The sequence below is a fragment of the Perca fluviatilis genome, chromosome 6 (assembly GCF_010015445.1).
Source record: "Perca fluviatilis chromosome 6, GENO_Pfluv_1.0, whole genome shotgun sequence".
In the NCBI taxonomy this organism is placed as follows: Eukaryota; Metazoa; Chordata; class Actinopteri; order Perciformes; family Percidae; genus Perca; species Perca fluviatilis.
The window spans coordinates 43,153,764-43,173,763 of record NC_053117.1 but is presented as its reverse complement, the minus strand read 5'-3'; the positions used below and the strand labels follow the sequence as shown (position 1 = coordinate 43,173,763).

At 35.6% G+C, this 20,000-nt stretch overlaps 1 protein-coding gene across 1 annotated transcript in view; it reads left to right on the top strand.

Annotated features, from left to right (window-relative positions):
* The window catches only part of pomt1 (protein-O-mannosyltransferase 1), a 35,602-nt gene that overhangs the window by 5,226 nt on the left and 10,376 nt on the right, over nucleotides 1-20,000 (top strand). Inside the window, exons 7-15 of the mRNA XM_039802524.1 lie at nucleotides 553-603; nucleotides 1,325-1,424; nucleotides 7,193-7,342; nucleotides 8,198-8,328; nucleotides 9,616-9,711; nucleotides 10,074-10,166; nucleotides 13,279-13,375; nucleotides 16,124-16,216; nucleotides 16,326-16,440. Of these exons, the coding sequence (XP_039658458.1) occupies nucleotides 553-603; nucleotides 1,325-1,424; nucleotides 7,193-7,342; nucleotides 8,198-8,328; nucleotides 9,616-9,711; nucleotides 10,074-10,166; nucleotides 13,279-13,375; nucleotides 16,124-16,216; nucleotides 16,326-16,440 (926 nt within the window). The remainder of the gene's footprint in view (nucleotides 1-552; nucleotides 604-1,324; nucleotides 1,425-7,192; nucleotides 7,343-8,197; nucleotides 8,329-9,615; nucleotides 9,712-10,073; nucleotides 10,167-13,278; nucleotides 13,376-16,123; nucleotides 16,217-16,325; nucleotides 16,441-20,000) is intronic.

The window sequence follows — 20,000 nt, the reverse complement described above, 5'->3', positions numbered from 1 at the left end:
TGCATGTTATAATGTGTGACTTGTTGAGCCAGTCAGCCTCTAAGTCAAGTAAAACACAAAGAAAAGACACGTTTTGAACACAGAAAGCAGTTTGCCAGTCAAGTGAAACTGTTTCAGCACCACGGACAGCGACAGCTGATGGACAGCGATGGTGCTGAACAGGCCAAGAGCTCTCAGTCAGAGACACACTATAGAACTGACATGGCACTATATATATATATATATATATATATTAGTCATATATATATTGAGGGGGCCCCCAATTGGCTCAGGGCCCTGAGGGGGCCACACTCACGCTATCTCCGCTACTGGTGTTGACCTTTGACCCCCAGCTGTAACATGTTGACCTTTGACCCCAGCTGTAACATGTTGACCTTTGGCCCCAGCTGTAACATGTTGACCTTTGACCCCAGCTGTAACATGTTGCCTTTGACCCCAGCTGTAACGTGTTGACCTTTGACCCCAGCTGTAACGTGTTGACCTTTGACCCCAGCTGTAACGTGTTGACCTTTGACCCCAGCTGTAACGTGTTGACCTTTGACCCCCCAGCAGCGTCTTCAGGTTCGGGTGGCTGCTCCTCTCTGGAGCTGCGTGTGCCGTCACGTCGGGTGAGAAACTCAGAAGATATACTATCTAAAAATATATATATATATATATATATATATATATATATATATATATATATATATACAGTACAGGCCAAAAGTTTGGACACACCTTCTCATTCAATGCATTTCCTTTTATTTTCATGACTATTTACATTGTAGATTCTCACTGAAGGCATCAAAACTATGAATGAACACATATGGAATTATGTACTTAACAAAAAAGTGTGAAATAACTGAAAACATGTCTTATATTTTAGATTCCTCAAAGTAGCCACCCTTTGCTTTTGATAACTCAGCAAACCCTTGGTGTTCTCTCAATGAGCTTCATGAGGTAGTCACCTGAAATGGTTTTACCTTCACAGGTGTGCCTTGTCAGGGTTCATTAGTGGAATTGTTTCCCTTATTAATAAAAAGCAAAGGGTGGCTACTTGAGGAATCTAAAATATAAGACATGTTTTCAGTTATTTCACACTTTTTGTTAAGTACATAATTCCATATGTGTTCATTCATAGTTTTGATGCCTTCAGTGAGAATCTACAATGTAAATAGTCATGAAAATAAAAAGGAAACTCATTGAATGAGAAAGTGTGTCCAAACTTTTGCCTGTACTGTATATATATATATATATATATATATATATATATATATATATATATCAACAGTCGGACACACTGAAGAGTATAAGTTATTTTTGTGTGTGTGTGTGTGTGTGTCAGGGTGAAGTATATGGGGGTGTTCTCCTACCTGCTGCTGCTGGGCGTGGCTTCTCTGCACACCTGGAACCTGATTGGAGATCGAACCGTCAGTCACGTGAGTCCAGATCACATGACTGTGTCTGTGTTAACTCAGCCGGCCGTATGTGTATTTATCACGTTAAAGGGGTGATAGAATGGTTATATAGGGTATTTATCACGTTAAAGGGGTGATAGAATGATTATATAGGGTATTTATCACGTTAAAGGGGTGATAGAATGATTATATAGGGTATTTATCACGTTAAAGGGTGATAGAATGATTATATAGGGTATTTATCATGTTAAAGGGGTGATAGAATGATTATATAGGGTATTTATCACGTTAAAGGGTGATAGAATGGTTATATAGGGTAGAATAACGCTAAAGGGTGATAGAATGATTATATAGGTATTTATCAGCTAAAGGTGATAGAATGATATATAGGGTATTTATCACTTAAAGGGTGATAGAATGATTATATAGGTATTTATCATATTAAAGGGTGATAGAATGATTATATAGGTATTTATCACGTTAAAGGGTGATAGAATGGTTATATAGGGTATTTATCACGTTAAAGGGTGATAGAATGATTATATAGGGTATTTATTCGTTAAAGGGTGATAGAATGATTATAGGGTATTTATCACGTTAAAGGGCTGATAGAATGATTATATAGGGTATTTATCACGTTAAAGGGGTGATAGAATGATTATATAGGGTATTTATCATGTTAAAGGGGTGATAGAATGATTATATAGGGTATTTATCATGTTAAAGGGGTGATAGAATGATTATATAGGGTATTTATCATGTTAAGAGGGTGATAGAATGATTATATAGGGTATTTATCATGTAAAGGAGGTGATAGAATGATATATAGGGTATTTATAAAGGTGATAGAAAATGATTATATAGGGTATTATCATAGCGAAGGGGGGATAGAATGATTATATAGGGTATTTATCAATGCAAGGATAGAATGATATATAGGGTATTTATCATGTTAAAGGGTGATAGAATGATTATATAGGGTATTTATCACATAAAGGGGTGATAGAATGATTATATAGGGTATTATAATGAATGGATAGAATGATTAGGATATCACATAAGGGTAGAATGATTATATAGGATTATCACATTAAAGGGGTGATAGATGATTATATAATTTATCACTAGCGGTGTAGAAGATTATTAGGAAAAAAAAAAAAAAAGTACAAGGAAAAAAAAGAAAAAAAACAACGAAGAAATAGGAATGAAGAAGGAAGAGAGAACAACAAGAAAGTAAAACGGAAGAAAATAAAAAAAAAAAGAAAAAAAGAAAAGGATGAAAAAGAACAAAACAAAGAACACAGATGATGGAATAAGAAATGAAGAAAAAGAAACACAGATGAGAATGAACAGAAAGGAATGAAAGAAGGTGGATAGAAGGAAGACAGGGAGGAAGAAGGAAAGAGAGTGGAGGACACAGAAGGTGGAAGAATGATATAGGTGAAAGAAGAATACAGGATGGACAAGTGGTAGAATGAAGAGAGAAGAATAAGGGGAAAGTGGAGGAATGAAGAGGACACAAAAGGAAGAATGAATATAGGTGAAAAAATAGGAGAATATTGACAAGGTGAGAATGAGAAAGAAGAAAGAAGGGAGACAAGTGGAGTAGAATGATATTAGGGTGAGGAAGAAGGAGGAAGGACGGTGGATGGGAATAAAGGTGGAGAGAAGGAAGGGTATGGACACAAATGGAAGATGGAAAGTGAGATGAACAAGTGGAGAAGGAAAAAGGTGGAGGAATAAAGAATGAGTGGATGGAAGAAGGTGGAGGAATGGGAAAAGGTAGGAGGGAAAGTAGAAGAAAGAAAGAATGGAAAAGGAAGGAAAGGGTGAATGGGGACAAAGGTGAGGATGAAAGGAAGGAAAGGTGGATAGAAAGTTGGAACAGTGTGGAGAATGGAACAGAAAGGTGGATAGAATGGAAAAGAAGGAAAAGGTGGAGGATGAAGGAATGGGAATGGAGAAGGAATAAAGGTGGAAAGGAAGGAGGGGGAAGTACAAGGAGAAGAAGAGGAAGATTAAAAAACGAGTAGAAATCACAACAAAACACAGGGAACCAACAACTAAAAAAACAAAAAACACAAAACAAGGAAAAAAGATCAAAAGAAAAGATGAAAGAAAAAAAACACAAGTAGATGACAAAAATAAACAGGATAAGAGACACAATGCAAAGAACAGATAAGAAAACAAGAGAAGACCTATATAACACACAATAGAATGAAGTAAAGGAAGACACAGTAGAATGACAAGAGAAAAGACAAAAATATAAAACAATAGAACACATTAGAATAATAAATAAAGACAAGAATAAGACACAAGAAAAACTGAAAAATGAAAAATAGAAAAAAAAAAGGAAACACAAACACACAAGGTGGAAGAATGAAAAAGACACACACAGGTGGATAGATGATAAATGAAAAAGGAAGAAAACACACAGAAAGGATAGAATGTATATAGGGGACACAAAAAGGTGGAAATGAAACACAGAGTGTGGAGAGAATAATAGGAAAAAGGATGGATGGAAGGAAGAGTGGAGAATGACACAAAGGATAGAATGAAGGGAGTGGATATAAAGAAGTGAAGAAAAGGAGAGAAGAAGGGTACACAGAAGGTGGAGGAATGGATATATAGGAAGGAAAAAGGTGGATAGAATGAAACACAAAGAAAGGGAAGAAGAAAAAGAAGGACAAGGAAGGAAGAGGAAAAAGGTGTATAGGATGGACACAAAAAGGGGGGAATAGGGTATGGAGAGAAGGGGTAGAATGGAAGAAGGAGAAAAAAGGGTAGTGAAAAGGGTATGAAGAAGGGGAGAATGACGGGTGGACACATAGTGGAGAATGGAAAAAGGAAAAAGAAAAGGAGGAATATAATGGACAAAAGGAGGAAGTAGTAAGGAAAATAGTGGAGAAAAAAGGAAGGAGGAAGGAAAGGAAGGAAAATAAGAGAAGAAAGAATAGAGGATAGAAGGAAGAATAGGGTGGAGAAGGACAGGAGAAGGATAGTGGATAGAATGAAGGTAGGTGGACAGTGAAGGTGGAGAATGGAAGAAGGAAGAAAAGTGGAGAATGAATATAGGAGGAGAAAAGGTGGTAGAATAAGGAAGAAGAAGGTGGAGGAATGAAGAGGATAAAAGAAGGTGGAATAGAATGGATATAGTGGAGAAAAATGGAGAGAAAGGTGGAATAGAAGTAGGTGAAGAGAAAGAAAGGAAAAGGGGGAAAAGAGGAGATGGAAGAGGAAGGAAGAAAGGACAATAGGGAGACAAAAGAGGAAGGATGTGGACACAGTAAAAGGTGGAAGAATGAATAGGTGGGGAGGAAGACGGGAAGGAGGTGGAGAGAAGGACGAAAAGAAGAGAAGGAAGGAGAAGAAAGGGTGGATAGGAATGATATAGGAAGGAAAAAAAGGGGGATAGAATGAGGAAGGAAGAGGATGAAAAGAAGGGAGGAAGAAAACAAAAGAAAAAAAAAGGGAAAAAAGGGAAAGAAAGAAAACACGCAAAGAAAAAAAGGAAAGAAAAGGAAAAAAAAAAAAAGATAGAATGATTATATAGGGTATTTATCATGTTTAAAAGGTGATAGAATGATTATATAGGTATTTATCATGTTTAAAAGGGTGATAGAATGGTTATATAGGGTATTTATCATGTTTAAAAGGGTGATAGAATGATTATATAAGGTATTTATCACTTTTAAAAAGGGGTGATAGAATGGTTATATAGGTATTTATCATGTTTTAAAAGGGTGATAGAATGGTTATATAGGGTATTTATCATGTTTAAAAAGGGTGATAGAATGATTATATAGGGTATTTATCACGTTTAAAAGGGTGATAGAATGGTTATATAGGGTATTTATCATGTTTAAAAGGGTGATAGAATGGTTATATAGGGTATTTATCATGTTTAAAAGGGTGATAGAATGATTATATAGGTATTTATCACATTAAAGGGTGATAGAATGATTATATAGGCATTTATCACGTTAAAGGGGTGATAGAATGGTTATATAGGGTATTTATCACGTTAAAGGGGTGATAGAATGGTTATATAGGGTATTTATCACGTTAAAGGGGTGATAGAATGATTATATAGGGTATTTATCATGTTAAAGGGGTGATAGAATGATTATATAGGGTATTTATCACGTTAAAGGGTGATAGAATGATTATATAGGGTATTTATCACGTTAAAGGGTGATAGAATGATTATATAGGGTATTTATCACGTTAAAGGGGTGATAGAATGATTATATAGGGTATTTATCACATTAAAGGGGTGATAGAATGATTATATAGGGTATTTATCACGTTAAAGGGGTGATAGAATGATTATATAGGGTATTTATCACGTTAAAGGGGTGATAGAATGATTATATAGGGTATTTATCACGTTAAAGGGGTGATAGAATGATTATATAGGGTATTTATCACGTTAAAGGGGTGATAGAATGATTATATAGGGTATTTATCACGTTAAAGGGGTGATAGAATGATTATATAGGGTATTTATCACGTTAAAGGGGTGATAGAATGGTAATATAGGGTATTTCACACTGTTCCTTAAGGTCTCCTAATGGGGTATGGAACATTGGTTGGGTTGTTACCCTGTTAAATGGGACTGGACTGAAACGAGAGCTTTTCTGCCTTATATTGTCTGCTCATGAATATTTAGATGAGCTGCACGCTGATTGGTTGAGCTTAACACACACACACACACACACACACACACACACACACAACCCCTTTTTCCTCAGCAGCAGCTGTCTTCACACTGTTCCTAACTCCAGACATGCCCGCTATGCCGCTGGCTGTCCCCGACACATCAACTCATCAACTAATCTAACTGTACAAAGCACCAGATACAGAGTTCCTTACAGTCTATTCATCTTCCTGTGTGTCACACACACACACACACACACACACACACACACACACACATACACACACACACCTGTGCTTTCGTCACTGTTCCCTGAGGATCCATGTTTGATAAAAAGTTAACGTACCGTGAACCTCTGCCGGCAGCTGCTGCACCCCCCCCACTGAGAGTCCACTGGGCCACTGATTTAAATCCACATGTCCCGCTCAGCTGTCTGATATCTCCTCCTTTTCTCTGGGCCAGTATCCAGTCTGATATCTCCTCCTTTTCTCTGGGCCAGTATCCAGTCTGATATCTCCTCCGGTAAACTGTGGAGCTCCTCAACTCCATAACAGTCGTACTAAATTTGCAATTAGCCATCCATTGTTCTAAAACGGCCCATCTTTGAGCTTTATATAGTTTATTTCTCGCATAAAAAAGTCTCAGAAGTGAATTCAGTAATGCAACAGCAGGTGAACAATGTATACAATTTCTGAGATTTGCGCGACCGAGATTTAGAAGATCAACTGACCTCAGATCAGTTAGTGGCCTAGGATGTAAATTTTGGGGCGTTACAAAGATAGAAGGTAGAGCCAGACGAGGAGGAGTTGAGAGTTTGATGTCAACTTTCAAATTGTGAGATTTTCATAGTAAAGAGGAGTCAGTGGGATGTAGAGGTTCTATGTGTGTCCTGTTCACCCTCCAAACTGTTGTTACTTATCTATGACAAGATAACATCAGTTTTGCATTCTATCACCCCTTTAAAAACGATGAGCAGCCAAACGTTTTCTCATAATTGACTCTGTGTGTGTGTGTGTGTGTGTGTGTGTGTGTGTGTGTGTGTGTGTGTGTGTGTGTGTGTGTGTGTGTGTGTGTGTGTGTGTGTGTGGTGTGGGTGTGTGTGTGTGTGGTGGGTGGGGTGTGTGTGGTGGGTGGGGTGTGTGTGCAGTGTGTGTGTCGGGCTGTGTGTCTGCTCGTGGTTCCTCTCCTTCTCTACGTGTTCTGGTTCTACGTCCACCTGACTCTGCTGCACCGTAGCGGACCGCACGACCAGCTGATGAGCTCCGCCTTCCAGGCCAGTCTGGAGGTAACACACACACACACACACACAGACACACACACACACAGACACACACACACAGACACAGACACACACACACACACACACACACACACACACACACACACACAGAGACACACACACACACACACACACACACACACACAGACACACACACACAGACACACAGAGACACACACACACAGAGACACACACACACACACAGACAGACACACAGAGACACACACACACACACACAGAGACACACACACACACACACACACAGACAGAGACACACACACACACACAGACACACACACACACAGACACACAGAGAGACACACACACACACAGCACACACACAGAGACACACACACACACACAGAGACACACAGACACACACACACACACACAGACACACAGAGACACAACACACACACACACAGACAGAGACACATATACACACACACAGACACAAACACACACAGACACACACACAGAACACACACAGACAACACACACACACACAGACACACACACACACACACACACACACACACAGACACACCACAACACAACAACACACACAAAACACACATACAAACACACACAGACACACACAGACACACACACACAAAACACACAGAGCACACACACACACACACACACACACACACACAGACAGAGACACATATACATATACATAACACACACACACCACACAGACACACACAGAGAACACACACAGAAACAGACTGGTGTGTGTGTGTGTGTGTGTGTGTGTGTGTGTGTGTGTGTGTGTGTGTGTGTGTGTGTGTCTGTGTGTGTGTGTCTGTGTAGCGTTGTCTGTGTGTGTGTGTGTGTGTGTGTGTGTGTGTTCAGGGTGGTCTCTCCAGGATCACTCAGGGTCAGCCTCTGGAAGTGGCTTACGGCAGTCAGGTGACTTTAAGAAGCTCCTCCTCCCAGCCAATCCCCTGCTGGCTCCACTCGCACAAAGTCAACTACCCAATCAGGTGCTGCCAGCTCTCACACACACACACACACACACACACACACACACACACACACACACACACACCCCCCAGACCAGACTTTCCTCCTCCACAGTGGTTTGGTCTGCTTAGCTAGCAGAGAGCTAACGTTAGCAGACTACTTTAGCAGTCTGAGTCAGAGCATGTTCACCACTATGTGATACTGGAGTCAGCTCCTCTACCACCTGTGGTTTCTACAATTTCAATAAAAGATTGATTCATTTTTAAAAAGGTTTCAGGCCCGTAAAAACCAGAGACAGTATATATAAACTGGACCAGCAGACCCCGTGTCTCTGGTCTGAGACCAGTGAAGGATATCAGAAGTCTCTTTCCCGGTGCTGGCTGAGCGTTACTGAGCAGCCTCCAACTGAGCTTGAAGACGTAGATGTGACGTGAGCAACCTGTCTGAAAGTGTGAAGTCTTCTGGTAGCTGTGCCGAGAAATCTCAATCATTCCCAATCTTACAGAGACGGAGAGCGAGGGTATATGTAAGGAGATAACATAGGCACAGGCTAATTACTGATCACTAACATGCTAGTTAACATTAGTCATTAAACCTAAACAGATAATGGAAGTCCAAACTGCCTGTGAGCTTCTCCTGTACTATACGGTAATTCCTCTACTGTGTGACAGTAAGTCTCGTGGTTATGACACAATCGTTAGCCTATTGTTATAAAAGCGTCTGCTACGGAGCCATAACGTGAGCTACAAGGTAATGGAGCCTTTTATACGTTGTCGTGTTTCTTTAGAAATAAACAACGGACAAATAGAGTCTTTAAACGCTTCAGATGTAAAGTTATTCTCTGTCAGAGTGGCGTCAGAATGAATGGGAGCCAATGGGATGCTAACGGGAGGTGATGCTAACGGGAGGTGATGCTAACGGGAGGTGATGCTAACGGGAGGTGATGCTAACGGGAGGTGATGCTAACGGGAGGCGATGCTAACGGGAGGCGATGCTAACGGGAGGTGATGCTAACGGGAGGCGATGCTAACGGGAGGCAATGCTAACGGGAGGTGATGCTAACGGGAGGTGATGCTAACGGGAGGCAATGCTAACGGGAGGTGATGCTAACGGGAGGTGATGCTAACGGGAGGTGATGCTAACGGGAGGTGATGGCTCGGTAGCATCAGAATGGCGCCATAGGAGGTTTGAGTTCTGAAGCGAAGCTTACCCCCTTGGCAAAAACTACACTAACACCACTTCCTGTTTCCTGTTGAGGTATGAGAATGGGCGGGGCAAACTAACACCACTTCCTGTTTCCTGTTGAGGTATGAGAATGGGCGGGGCAGCTCTCACCAGCAGCAGGTCACATGTTACCCTTTCAAAGACGTCAACAACTGGTGGATCATCAAAGACCCCGACAGGTACAGCTGTCTGTCTGTCTGCCTGTCTGTCTGCCTGTCTGTCTCTCTGCCTGTCTGTCTTCCTGTCTGTCTCTCTGCCTGTCTGACTGTCTGTCTGTCTGTCCCTCTATCTGTGTTTCAGGTGATGTGTCTGTTTATCTGACTGTCTTTCTGTCTGTCTTCCTGTCTGTCTCTCTGTCTGTCTGTCTGTCTGCCTTCCTGTCTGTCTGTCTGTCTCTCTGTCTGTCTGTCTGACTAACTGTCAGTCTGTCTGTCTGTCTGTATGTCTGTGTCTCAGGTGATGTGTCTATCTGTCTGTGTCTCAGGTGATGTGTCTGTCTGTCTGTCCTGCCTCCTCACCTGTCTCTCTCTCTGTGAGACAGACAGGATCTGGTGGTCAGCAGTCCTCCTCGACCAGTGCGTCACGGTGATGTCATCCAGCTGCTTCATGGGATGACATCACGCTTCCTCAACAGGTACGCTGCTGTCTGTCTGTCTGACTGACTGACTCTCTCTGCATCTGTCTCTGTCTCACCCTCTGTCTGTCTGACTGTCTCTCTCTGTCTGTCTCTCTCTGCATCTTTCTGTCTGTCTCTCTCTGCATCTGTCTGTCTGTCTCTCTGTATCTGTCTGTCTGTCTGTCTATCTGTTTCTGTATCTGTTTGTCTGTCTCACCCTCTGCCTGTCTGTCCCTCTCTGCATCTGTCTGTCTCTCTAATCTCCAGTCTGTCAGTTCTGTGATTTTGACTTCCTTTGTGTGTGTGTGTGTGTGGTGTGTGTCTGTGTGTGTGTGTGTGTGTGTGTGTGTGTGTGTGTGTGTGTGTCTGTGTGTGTGTCTCTGTGTGTGTATCTGTGTGTGTGTCTCTGTGTGCGTGCGTGTGTGTGTGTCTCTGTCTGTGTGTGTGTGTGTGTGTGTATGTGTGTGTGTGTGTGTGTGTGTGTGTGTGTGTGTGTGTGTGTGTGTGTGTGTGTGTGTGTGTGTGTGTGTGTGTGTGTTGCAGTCATGATGTAGCAGCTCCCATGAGCCCTCACTCTCAGGAAGTGTCGGGTTACATTGACTTCAACGTCTCCATGGCAGCTCAGAACCTGTGGAGAGTGGGTGAGCACACACACACACACACACACACACACACACACACACACACACACACACACACACACACACACACACACAGACACAGACAGACAGACAGACAGACACAGACACAGACAGACACACACACACAGAGACACATCACACACACACACACACACACACACACACACACATACACACACAGAGACACACACACACACACACAGAAAAACAAGACACACACTGTGGTGGAAGTTTTCCTTGAAGCAGCAAAGTTAGTGATATTCATGATAAAATCAAAACGAATAACGACTGTTTGAGAATTAAACCAAAGTTTGGTCTTTGAGTATTTATTTACATTTGCAAATGGAGAAAATACAGTTTCAAAGGTACACGCAGCACAACTGAAAATGTCTTTCTAACCTAAAGTCTAAACATCCAAACATATAGTGAAGAAACTCTGTTAAGCCACCCCTCTAAATGTATCTTCTAGTATGGCCATAGTTGAAAAGAGACATCATTAACAGTCACAGCTGCTTCTCACCTTCCCTCTGCTCCTGTTCTTAACATTAGCCTAAACAACAGTTTATCTCAGGAGACAGAAAGCTACGTAGTTCTCACTGTCGTAAACAGTCATCGGCCTTCTCCACTTCTATCTAAGCAAAAGACAACAATGTGAGAAGGTTCAGGCTAGTAGAACTAAATAACTCTACTGGGCTATAGTTCACGGTTGCCAACTATTTCACTTGGAGCCTTTTGAATCTACACATGAAGAAGCTAAATCTTGTGGCGTTATAAAACAATCATTAAACCAATGGTTAATATCATTAAACAAATGGTTAAAATAAAATTTGCCACCACAACACACACACACACAGAGACACACACACACAGAGACACACAGAGACACACACACACACACAGACACAGAGACACACACACACACCCATCAACAACCATGGCGCCCCCTGGTGATGCTGTACAGACGCCGGTGACTAACTGAGAGAAATAGAAATAAATAGACAACATAAAGTAATCCTGCATATTATCATCACAACAGTACCCATACTGTTGGGTACTACTACAGGTTATGTTTATTAAATGTACTGTAGTAGTACCCAACATACTGTTGGGTACTACTACAGGTTATGTTTATTAAATGTACTGTAGTAGTACCCAACATACTGTTGGGTACTACTACAGGTTATGTTTATTAATTGTAGTAGTACAATTCAACTATACTGTTGAGTACTACTACAGGTTATGTTTATTATAAGCTGTAGTATTCCAACATACTATTGGGTACTACTACAGGTTATGTTTATTAAATGTCACTAGTAGTAACCCAACAGTACCCATACTGTTGGGTACTACTACAGGTTATGTTTATTAAATGTCTGTAGTAGTACCCAACATACTGTTAGTACTACTACAGGTTATGTTTATTAAATGTACTGTAGTGAGTACCCAACATACTGTGGGTACTACTACAGGTTATGTTTATTAAATGTCTGTAATAGTTATTCAACAGTACCCATACTGTTGGGTACTACTACAGGTTATGTTTATTAATTGTATGTAGTAGTCCAACATATGTTAACTACTACAGGTTATGTTTATTAGTAATATTGTAGTGGTATCCAACATACCGTTAAGTACTACTACAGGTTATGTTTATTAAATGTACTGTAGTAGTATCCAATATACTGTTAGGTACTACTACAGGTTATGTTATTAATGTAATGCTGTAGTAGTATCCAACATACTGTTGGGTACTACTACAGGTTATGTTTATTAAATGTACTGTAGTAGTATCCAACATATTGTTGGGTACTACTACTACTAAAATAATAATGCAGACTAGAATCACTATTATCAATGGCTAATAGTTAGCGTTAGGCAGCCACAGCTAACATATTCCATCTATATCTCTGTACCTCTCTGTCCATGTGTCCTGATTTGGTTGGCTCTGAATCATGTGTATGTGTAATCATGTCTGATTGGTTGAAGGTCTGTGAATCATAATGTATATTATAATCTCATGTCCTGATTGGTTGAAGGTCTGAATCATAATGTGTATGTATAATCTCATGTCCTGATTGGTTGAAGGTCTGAATCATAATGTATATTATAATCTCTTGTCCTAGGTGGTTGAAGGTCTGAATCATAATGTATATTATAAATATATGTCTGATTGGTTGAAGGTCTGAATCATAATCTATAATGTAATCTCATGTCTGATTGGTTGAAGCTCTGAATCATAATCTATATTATAATCTCATGTCCTGATTGGTTGAGAGGTCTGAATCATAATGTATATTATAATCTCATGTCTGATTGGTTGAAGGTCTGAATCATAATGTATATTATATAATCATGGCCTGATTGGTAGCAATACAGGTCTCTGTCTGTGCGTGTGTGTGTGTGTGTGTGTATGTGTGTGTGTGTGTGTGTGTGTGTGTGTGTGTGTGTGTGTGTGTGTGTGTGTGTGTGTGTGTGTGTGTGTGTTGCAGTCATGATGTAGCAGCTCCCATGAGCCCTCACTCTCAGGAAGTGTCGGGTTACATTGACTTCAACGTCTCCATGGCAGCTCAGAACCTGTGGAGAGTGGTGAGCACACACACACACACACACACCACACACACACACACACACACACACACACAAACACACACACACACACAGACACAGACAGACAGACAGACAGACACAGACAGACAGACACACACACACACAACACATACACACACACACACACACACACATACACACACAGAGACACACACACACACACACAGAAAAACAAGACACACACTGTGGTGGAAGTTTTCCCTTGAAGCAGCAAAGTTAGTGATATTCATGATAAAATCAAACCACAATCGACTGTTTGAGAATTAAACCAAAGTTTGGTCTTTGAGTATTTATTTACATTTGCAAATGGAGAAAATACAGTTTCAAAGGTACACGCAGCACAACTGAAAATGTCTTTCTAACCTAAAGTCTAAACATCCAAACATATAGTGAAGAAACTCTGTTAAGCCACCCCTCTAAATGTATCTTCTAGTATGGCCATAGTTGAAAAGAGACATCATTAACAGTCACAGCATTGTCTCACCTTCCCCTCTGCTCCTGTTCTTAACATTAGCCTAAACAACAGTTTATCTCAGGAGACAGAAAGCTACGTAGTTCTCACTGTCGTAAACAGTCATCGGCCTTCTCCACTTCTATCTAAGCAAAAGACAACAATGTGAGAAGGTTCAGGCTAGTAGAACTAAATAACTCTACTGGGCTATAGTTCACGGTTGCCAACTATTTCACTTGGAGCCTTTTGAATCTACACATGAAGAAGCTAAATCTTGTGGCGTTATAAAACAATCATTAAACCAATGGTTAATATCATTAAACAAATGGTTAAAATAAAATTTGCCACCACAACACACACACACAGAGAGAGACACACACACAGAGACACACACACACACAGAGACACACAGAGACACACACACACACACAGACACAGAGACACACACACACACACACACACACCCATCAACAACCATGGCGCCCCCTGGTGATGCTGTACAGACGCCGGTGACTAACTGAGAGAAATAGAAATAAATAGACAACATAAAGTAATCCTGCATATTATCATCACAACAGTACCCATACTGTTGGGTACTACTACAGGTTATGTTTATTAGTGTCAGTAGTACCCAACATACTGTTTGTACTACTACAGGTTATGTTTATATAATGTACTGTAGTAGTATCCAACATACTGTTGGGTACTACTACAGGTTATGTTTATAGTCAATGCTGTAGTAGTACCCAACATACTGTTGGGTACTATACAGGTTATGTTTATTAATGTATTGTAGTAGTACCCAACATACTGTTGGGTACTACTACAGGTTATGCTTATAAAATGTACTGTAGTAGTCCAACAGTACCCATACTGTTGGGTACTACTACAGGTTATGTTTATTAGGATTATGTAGTAGTACCAACATACTGTTGGGTACTACTACAGGTAATGTTATGTTAATGTACTTAGTAGTACCCAACATACTGTTGGGTACTACTACAGGTTATGTTTATTAAATGTACTGTAGTAGTACCCAACAGTACCCATACTGTTGGGTACTACTACAGGTTATGTTTATTAAATGTACTGTAGTAGTACCCAACATACTGTTGGGTACTACTACAGGTTATGTTTATTAAATGTACTGTAGTAGTATCCAACATACTGTTGGGTACTACTACAGGTTATGTTTATTAAATGTACTGTAGTAGTATCCAACATACTGTTGGGTACTACTACAGGTTATGTTTATTAAATGTACTGTAGTAGTATCCAACATACTGTTGGGTACTACTACAGGTTATGTTTATTAAATGTACTGTAGTAGTATCCAACATATTGTTGGGTACTACTACTAAAATATGTCACCGACTAGAAATCACTAGTATCAGCTAGCGCTAGCTAACGTTAGCGTTAGGCAGCCGCTGCTTTTATATTCCATCTATATCTCTGTACCTCTCTGTCATGTCCTGATTGGTTGAAGCTCTGAATCATAATGTATATTATAATCTCATGTCCTGATTGGTTGAAGGTCTGAATCATAATGTATATTATAATCTCATGTCCTGATTGGTTGAAGGTCTGAATCATAATGTATATTATAATCTCATGTCCTGATTGGTTGAAGGTCTGAATCATAATGTATATTATAATCTCTTGTCCTGATTGGTTGAAGGTCTGAATCATAATGTATATTATAATCTCATGTCCTGATTGGTTGAAGGTCTGAATCATAATCTATATTATAATCTCATGTCCTGATTGGTTGAAGCTCTGAATCATAATCTATATTATAATCTCATGTCCTGATTGGTTGAAGGTCTGAATCATAATGTATATTATAATCTCATGTCCTGATTGGTTGAAGGTCTGAATCATAATGTATATTATAATCTCATGGCCTGATTGGTTGAAGCTCTGAATCATAATCTATATTATAATCTCATGTCCTGATTGGTTGAAGGTCTGAATCATAATCTATATTATAATCTCATGTCCTGATTGGTTGAAGCTCTGAATCATAATGTATATTATAATCTCATGGCCTGATTGGTTGAAGCTCTGAATCATAATGTATATTATAATCTCATGTCCTGATTGGTTGAAGGTCTGAATCATAATGTATATTATAATCTCATGGCCTGATTGGTTGAAGCTCTGAATCATAATCTATATTATAATCTCATGTCCTGATTGGTTGAAGGTCTGAATCATAATGTATATTATGATCTACCTCTGGTCAGAATAAAGATTATGACACTGTCCCCCTGCAGGACGTCCTGAACAGGGAGGCGGAGTCAGAGTCCTGGAAGACCATCCTGTCTGACGTCCGATTGGTCCACGTCAACACCTCGGCTGTCCTCAAGGTATGGACAGGAAGTGACCTCATGTGACTGACCACTGTTTCCTGTGACAATATATGGATGTGTGTGTGTGTGTGTGTGTGTGTGTGTGTGTGTGTGTGTGTGTGTGTAGCTGAGTGGTGTGTCTCTTCCAGATTGGGGTTTCCGTCAGCTGGAGGTGGTAGCAGAGAAACAGTTTAAATCTCAGAGTGTTGGCTGGACCGTCGAGGAGCACCGATATGGAACCAGTAGGACATCTTATATAATATATATATAATATACTGTATCTACATTCAGATTATTATTATATATAATATACTGTATCTACATTCAGATTATTATATAATATATATAATATACTGTATCTACATTCAGATTATTATATAATATATATAATATACTGTATCTACATTCAGATTATTATTATATAATATATATAATATACTGTATCTACATTCAGATTATTATTATATATAATATACTGTATCTACATTCAGATTATTATTATATAATATATATAATATACTGTATCTACATTCAGATTATTATATAATATATATAATATACTGTATCTACATTCAGATTATTATTATATATAATATACTGTATCTACATTCAGATTATTATATATATATATATATAATATACTGTATCTACATTCAGATTATTATATAATATATATAATATACTGTATCTACATTCAGATTATTATATAATATATATAATAAACTGTATCTACATTCATATTATTATTATATATTATATATAATATACTGTATCTACCTTCACATTATTATTATATAATATATATAATATATTCTATCTACCTTCACATTATTATTATTATATAATATAATATACTGTATCTACATTCAGATTATTATATAATATATATAATATACTGTATCTACATTCAGATTATTATTATATAATATATATAATATACTGTATCTACCTTCACATTATTATATAATATATATAATATACTGTATCTGCCTTCACATTATTATTATTATATAATATAATATACTGTATCTATATTCAGATATTATATAATATATATAATATACTGTATCTACATTCAGATTATTATTATATAATATATATAATATACTGTATATGCCTTCACATTATTATTATTATATAATATAATATACTGTATCTACATTCAGATTATTATATAATATATATAATATACTGTATCTACATTCAGATTATTATATAATATATATAATATATTGTATCTACATTCAGATTATTATTATATAATATATATAATATACTGTATCTACATTCATATTATTATTATAATATATATATAATATACTGTATCTACATTCAGATTATTATTATATAATATATATAATATACTGTATCTACATTCACATTATTATTATAATATATATAATATACTGTATCTACATTCAGATTATTATTATTATAATATATAATATACTGTATCTACATTCACATTATTATATATAATATATATAATATACTGTATCTACATTCACATTATTATTATATAATATATATAATATACTGTATCTACATTCACATTATTATTATTATAATATATATAATATACTGTATCTACATTCATATTATTATTATATAATATATATAATATACTGTATCTACATTTTAGATTATTATTATAATATATATAATATACTGTATCTACATTCACATTATTATTATATAATATATATATATAATATACTGTATCTACATTCAGATTATTATTATATAATATATATAATATACTGTATCTACATCCAGATTTATTATTATATAATATATATAATATACTGTATCTACATTCAGATTATTATTATTATAATATATATAATATATTGTATCTGCCTTCACATTATTATTATTATATAATATAATATACTGTATCTACATTCAGATTATTATTATATAATATATATATATATACTGTATTCGCTTTCTCATTATTATTATAATATAATATACTGTATCTACATTCAGATTATTATATAATATATATAATATACTGTATCTACATTCAGATTATTATATAATATATATATAATATACTGTATCTACATTCAGATTATTATTATATAATATATATAATATACTGTATCTACATTCATATTATTATTATAATATATATAATATATATATAATATACTGTATCTACATTCAGATTATTATTATTATAATATATATAATATAATTGTATCTACATTCAGATTATTATTATATAATATATATAATATACTGTATCTACATTCAGATTATTATTATATAATATATATAATATACTGTATCTACATTCAGATTATTATTATATAATATATATATATAATATACTGTATCTACATTCAGATTATTATTATATAATATATATAATATACTGTATCTACATTCAGATTATTATATAATATATATATAATATACTGTATCTACATTCAGATTATTATTATATAATATATAATATACTGTATCTACATTCAGATTATTATTATAATATATATAATATATATATAATATACTGTATCTACATTCAGATTATTATTATTATAATATATATAATATACTGTATCTACATTCAGATTATTATTATATAATATATATAATATACTGTATCTACATTCACATTATTATTATAATATATATAATATACTGTATCTACATTCAGATTATTATTATATAATATATATAATATACTGTATCTACATTCACATTATTATTATATAATATATATAATATACTGTATCTACATTCAGATTATTATTATATAATATATATAATATACTGTATCTACATTCACATTATTATTATTATAATATATATAATATACTGTATCTACATTCACATTATTATTATATAATATATATAATATACTGTATCTACATTCAGATTATTATTATAATATATATAATATACTGTATCACATTCACATTATTATTATATAATATATATATATAATATACTGTATCTACATTCAGATTATTATAATAATATATATAATATACTGTATCTACATTCAGATTATTATTATATAATATATATAATATACTGTATCTGCCTTCACATTATTATTATTATATAATATAATATACTGTATCTACATTCAGATTATTATTATAATATATATAATATACTGTATCTACATTCACATTATTATTATATTATATATATATATAATATACTGTATCTACATTCACATTATTATTATATAATATATATAATATACTGTATCTACATTCAGATTATTATATAATATATATATAATATACTGTATCTACATTCAGATTATTATATAATATATATAATATACTGTATCTACATTCAATTATTATTATATAATATATATAATATACTGTATCTACATTCAGATTATTATATAATATATATAAATATACTGTATCTACATTCAGATTATTATATAATATATATAATATACTGTATCTACATTCAGATTATTATTATATAATATATATAATATACTGTATCTACATTCAGATTATTATATATTATATATAATATACTGTATCTACATTCAGATTATTATTATATAATATATATAATATACTTGTATCTACATTCATTATTATATAATATATATAATATACTGTATCTACATTCAGATTATTATTATATAATATATATAATATACTGTATCTACATTCAATTATTATTATATATAATATACTGTATCTACATTCAGATTATTAAATATATATATAATATACTGTATCTACATTCAGATTATTATATATTATATATAATATACTGTATCTACATTCAGATTATTATATATATATATAAT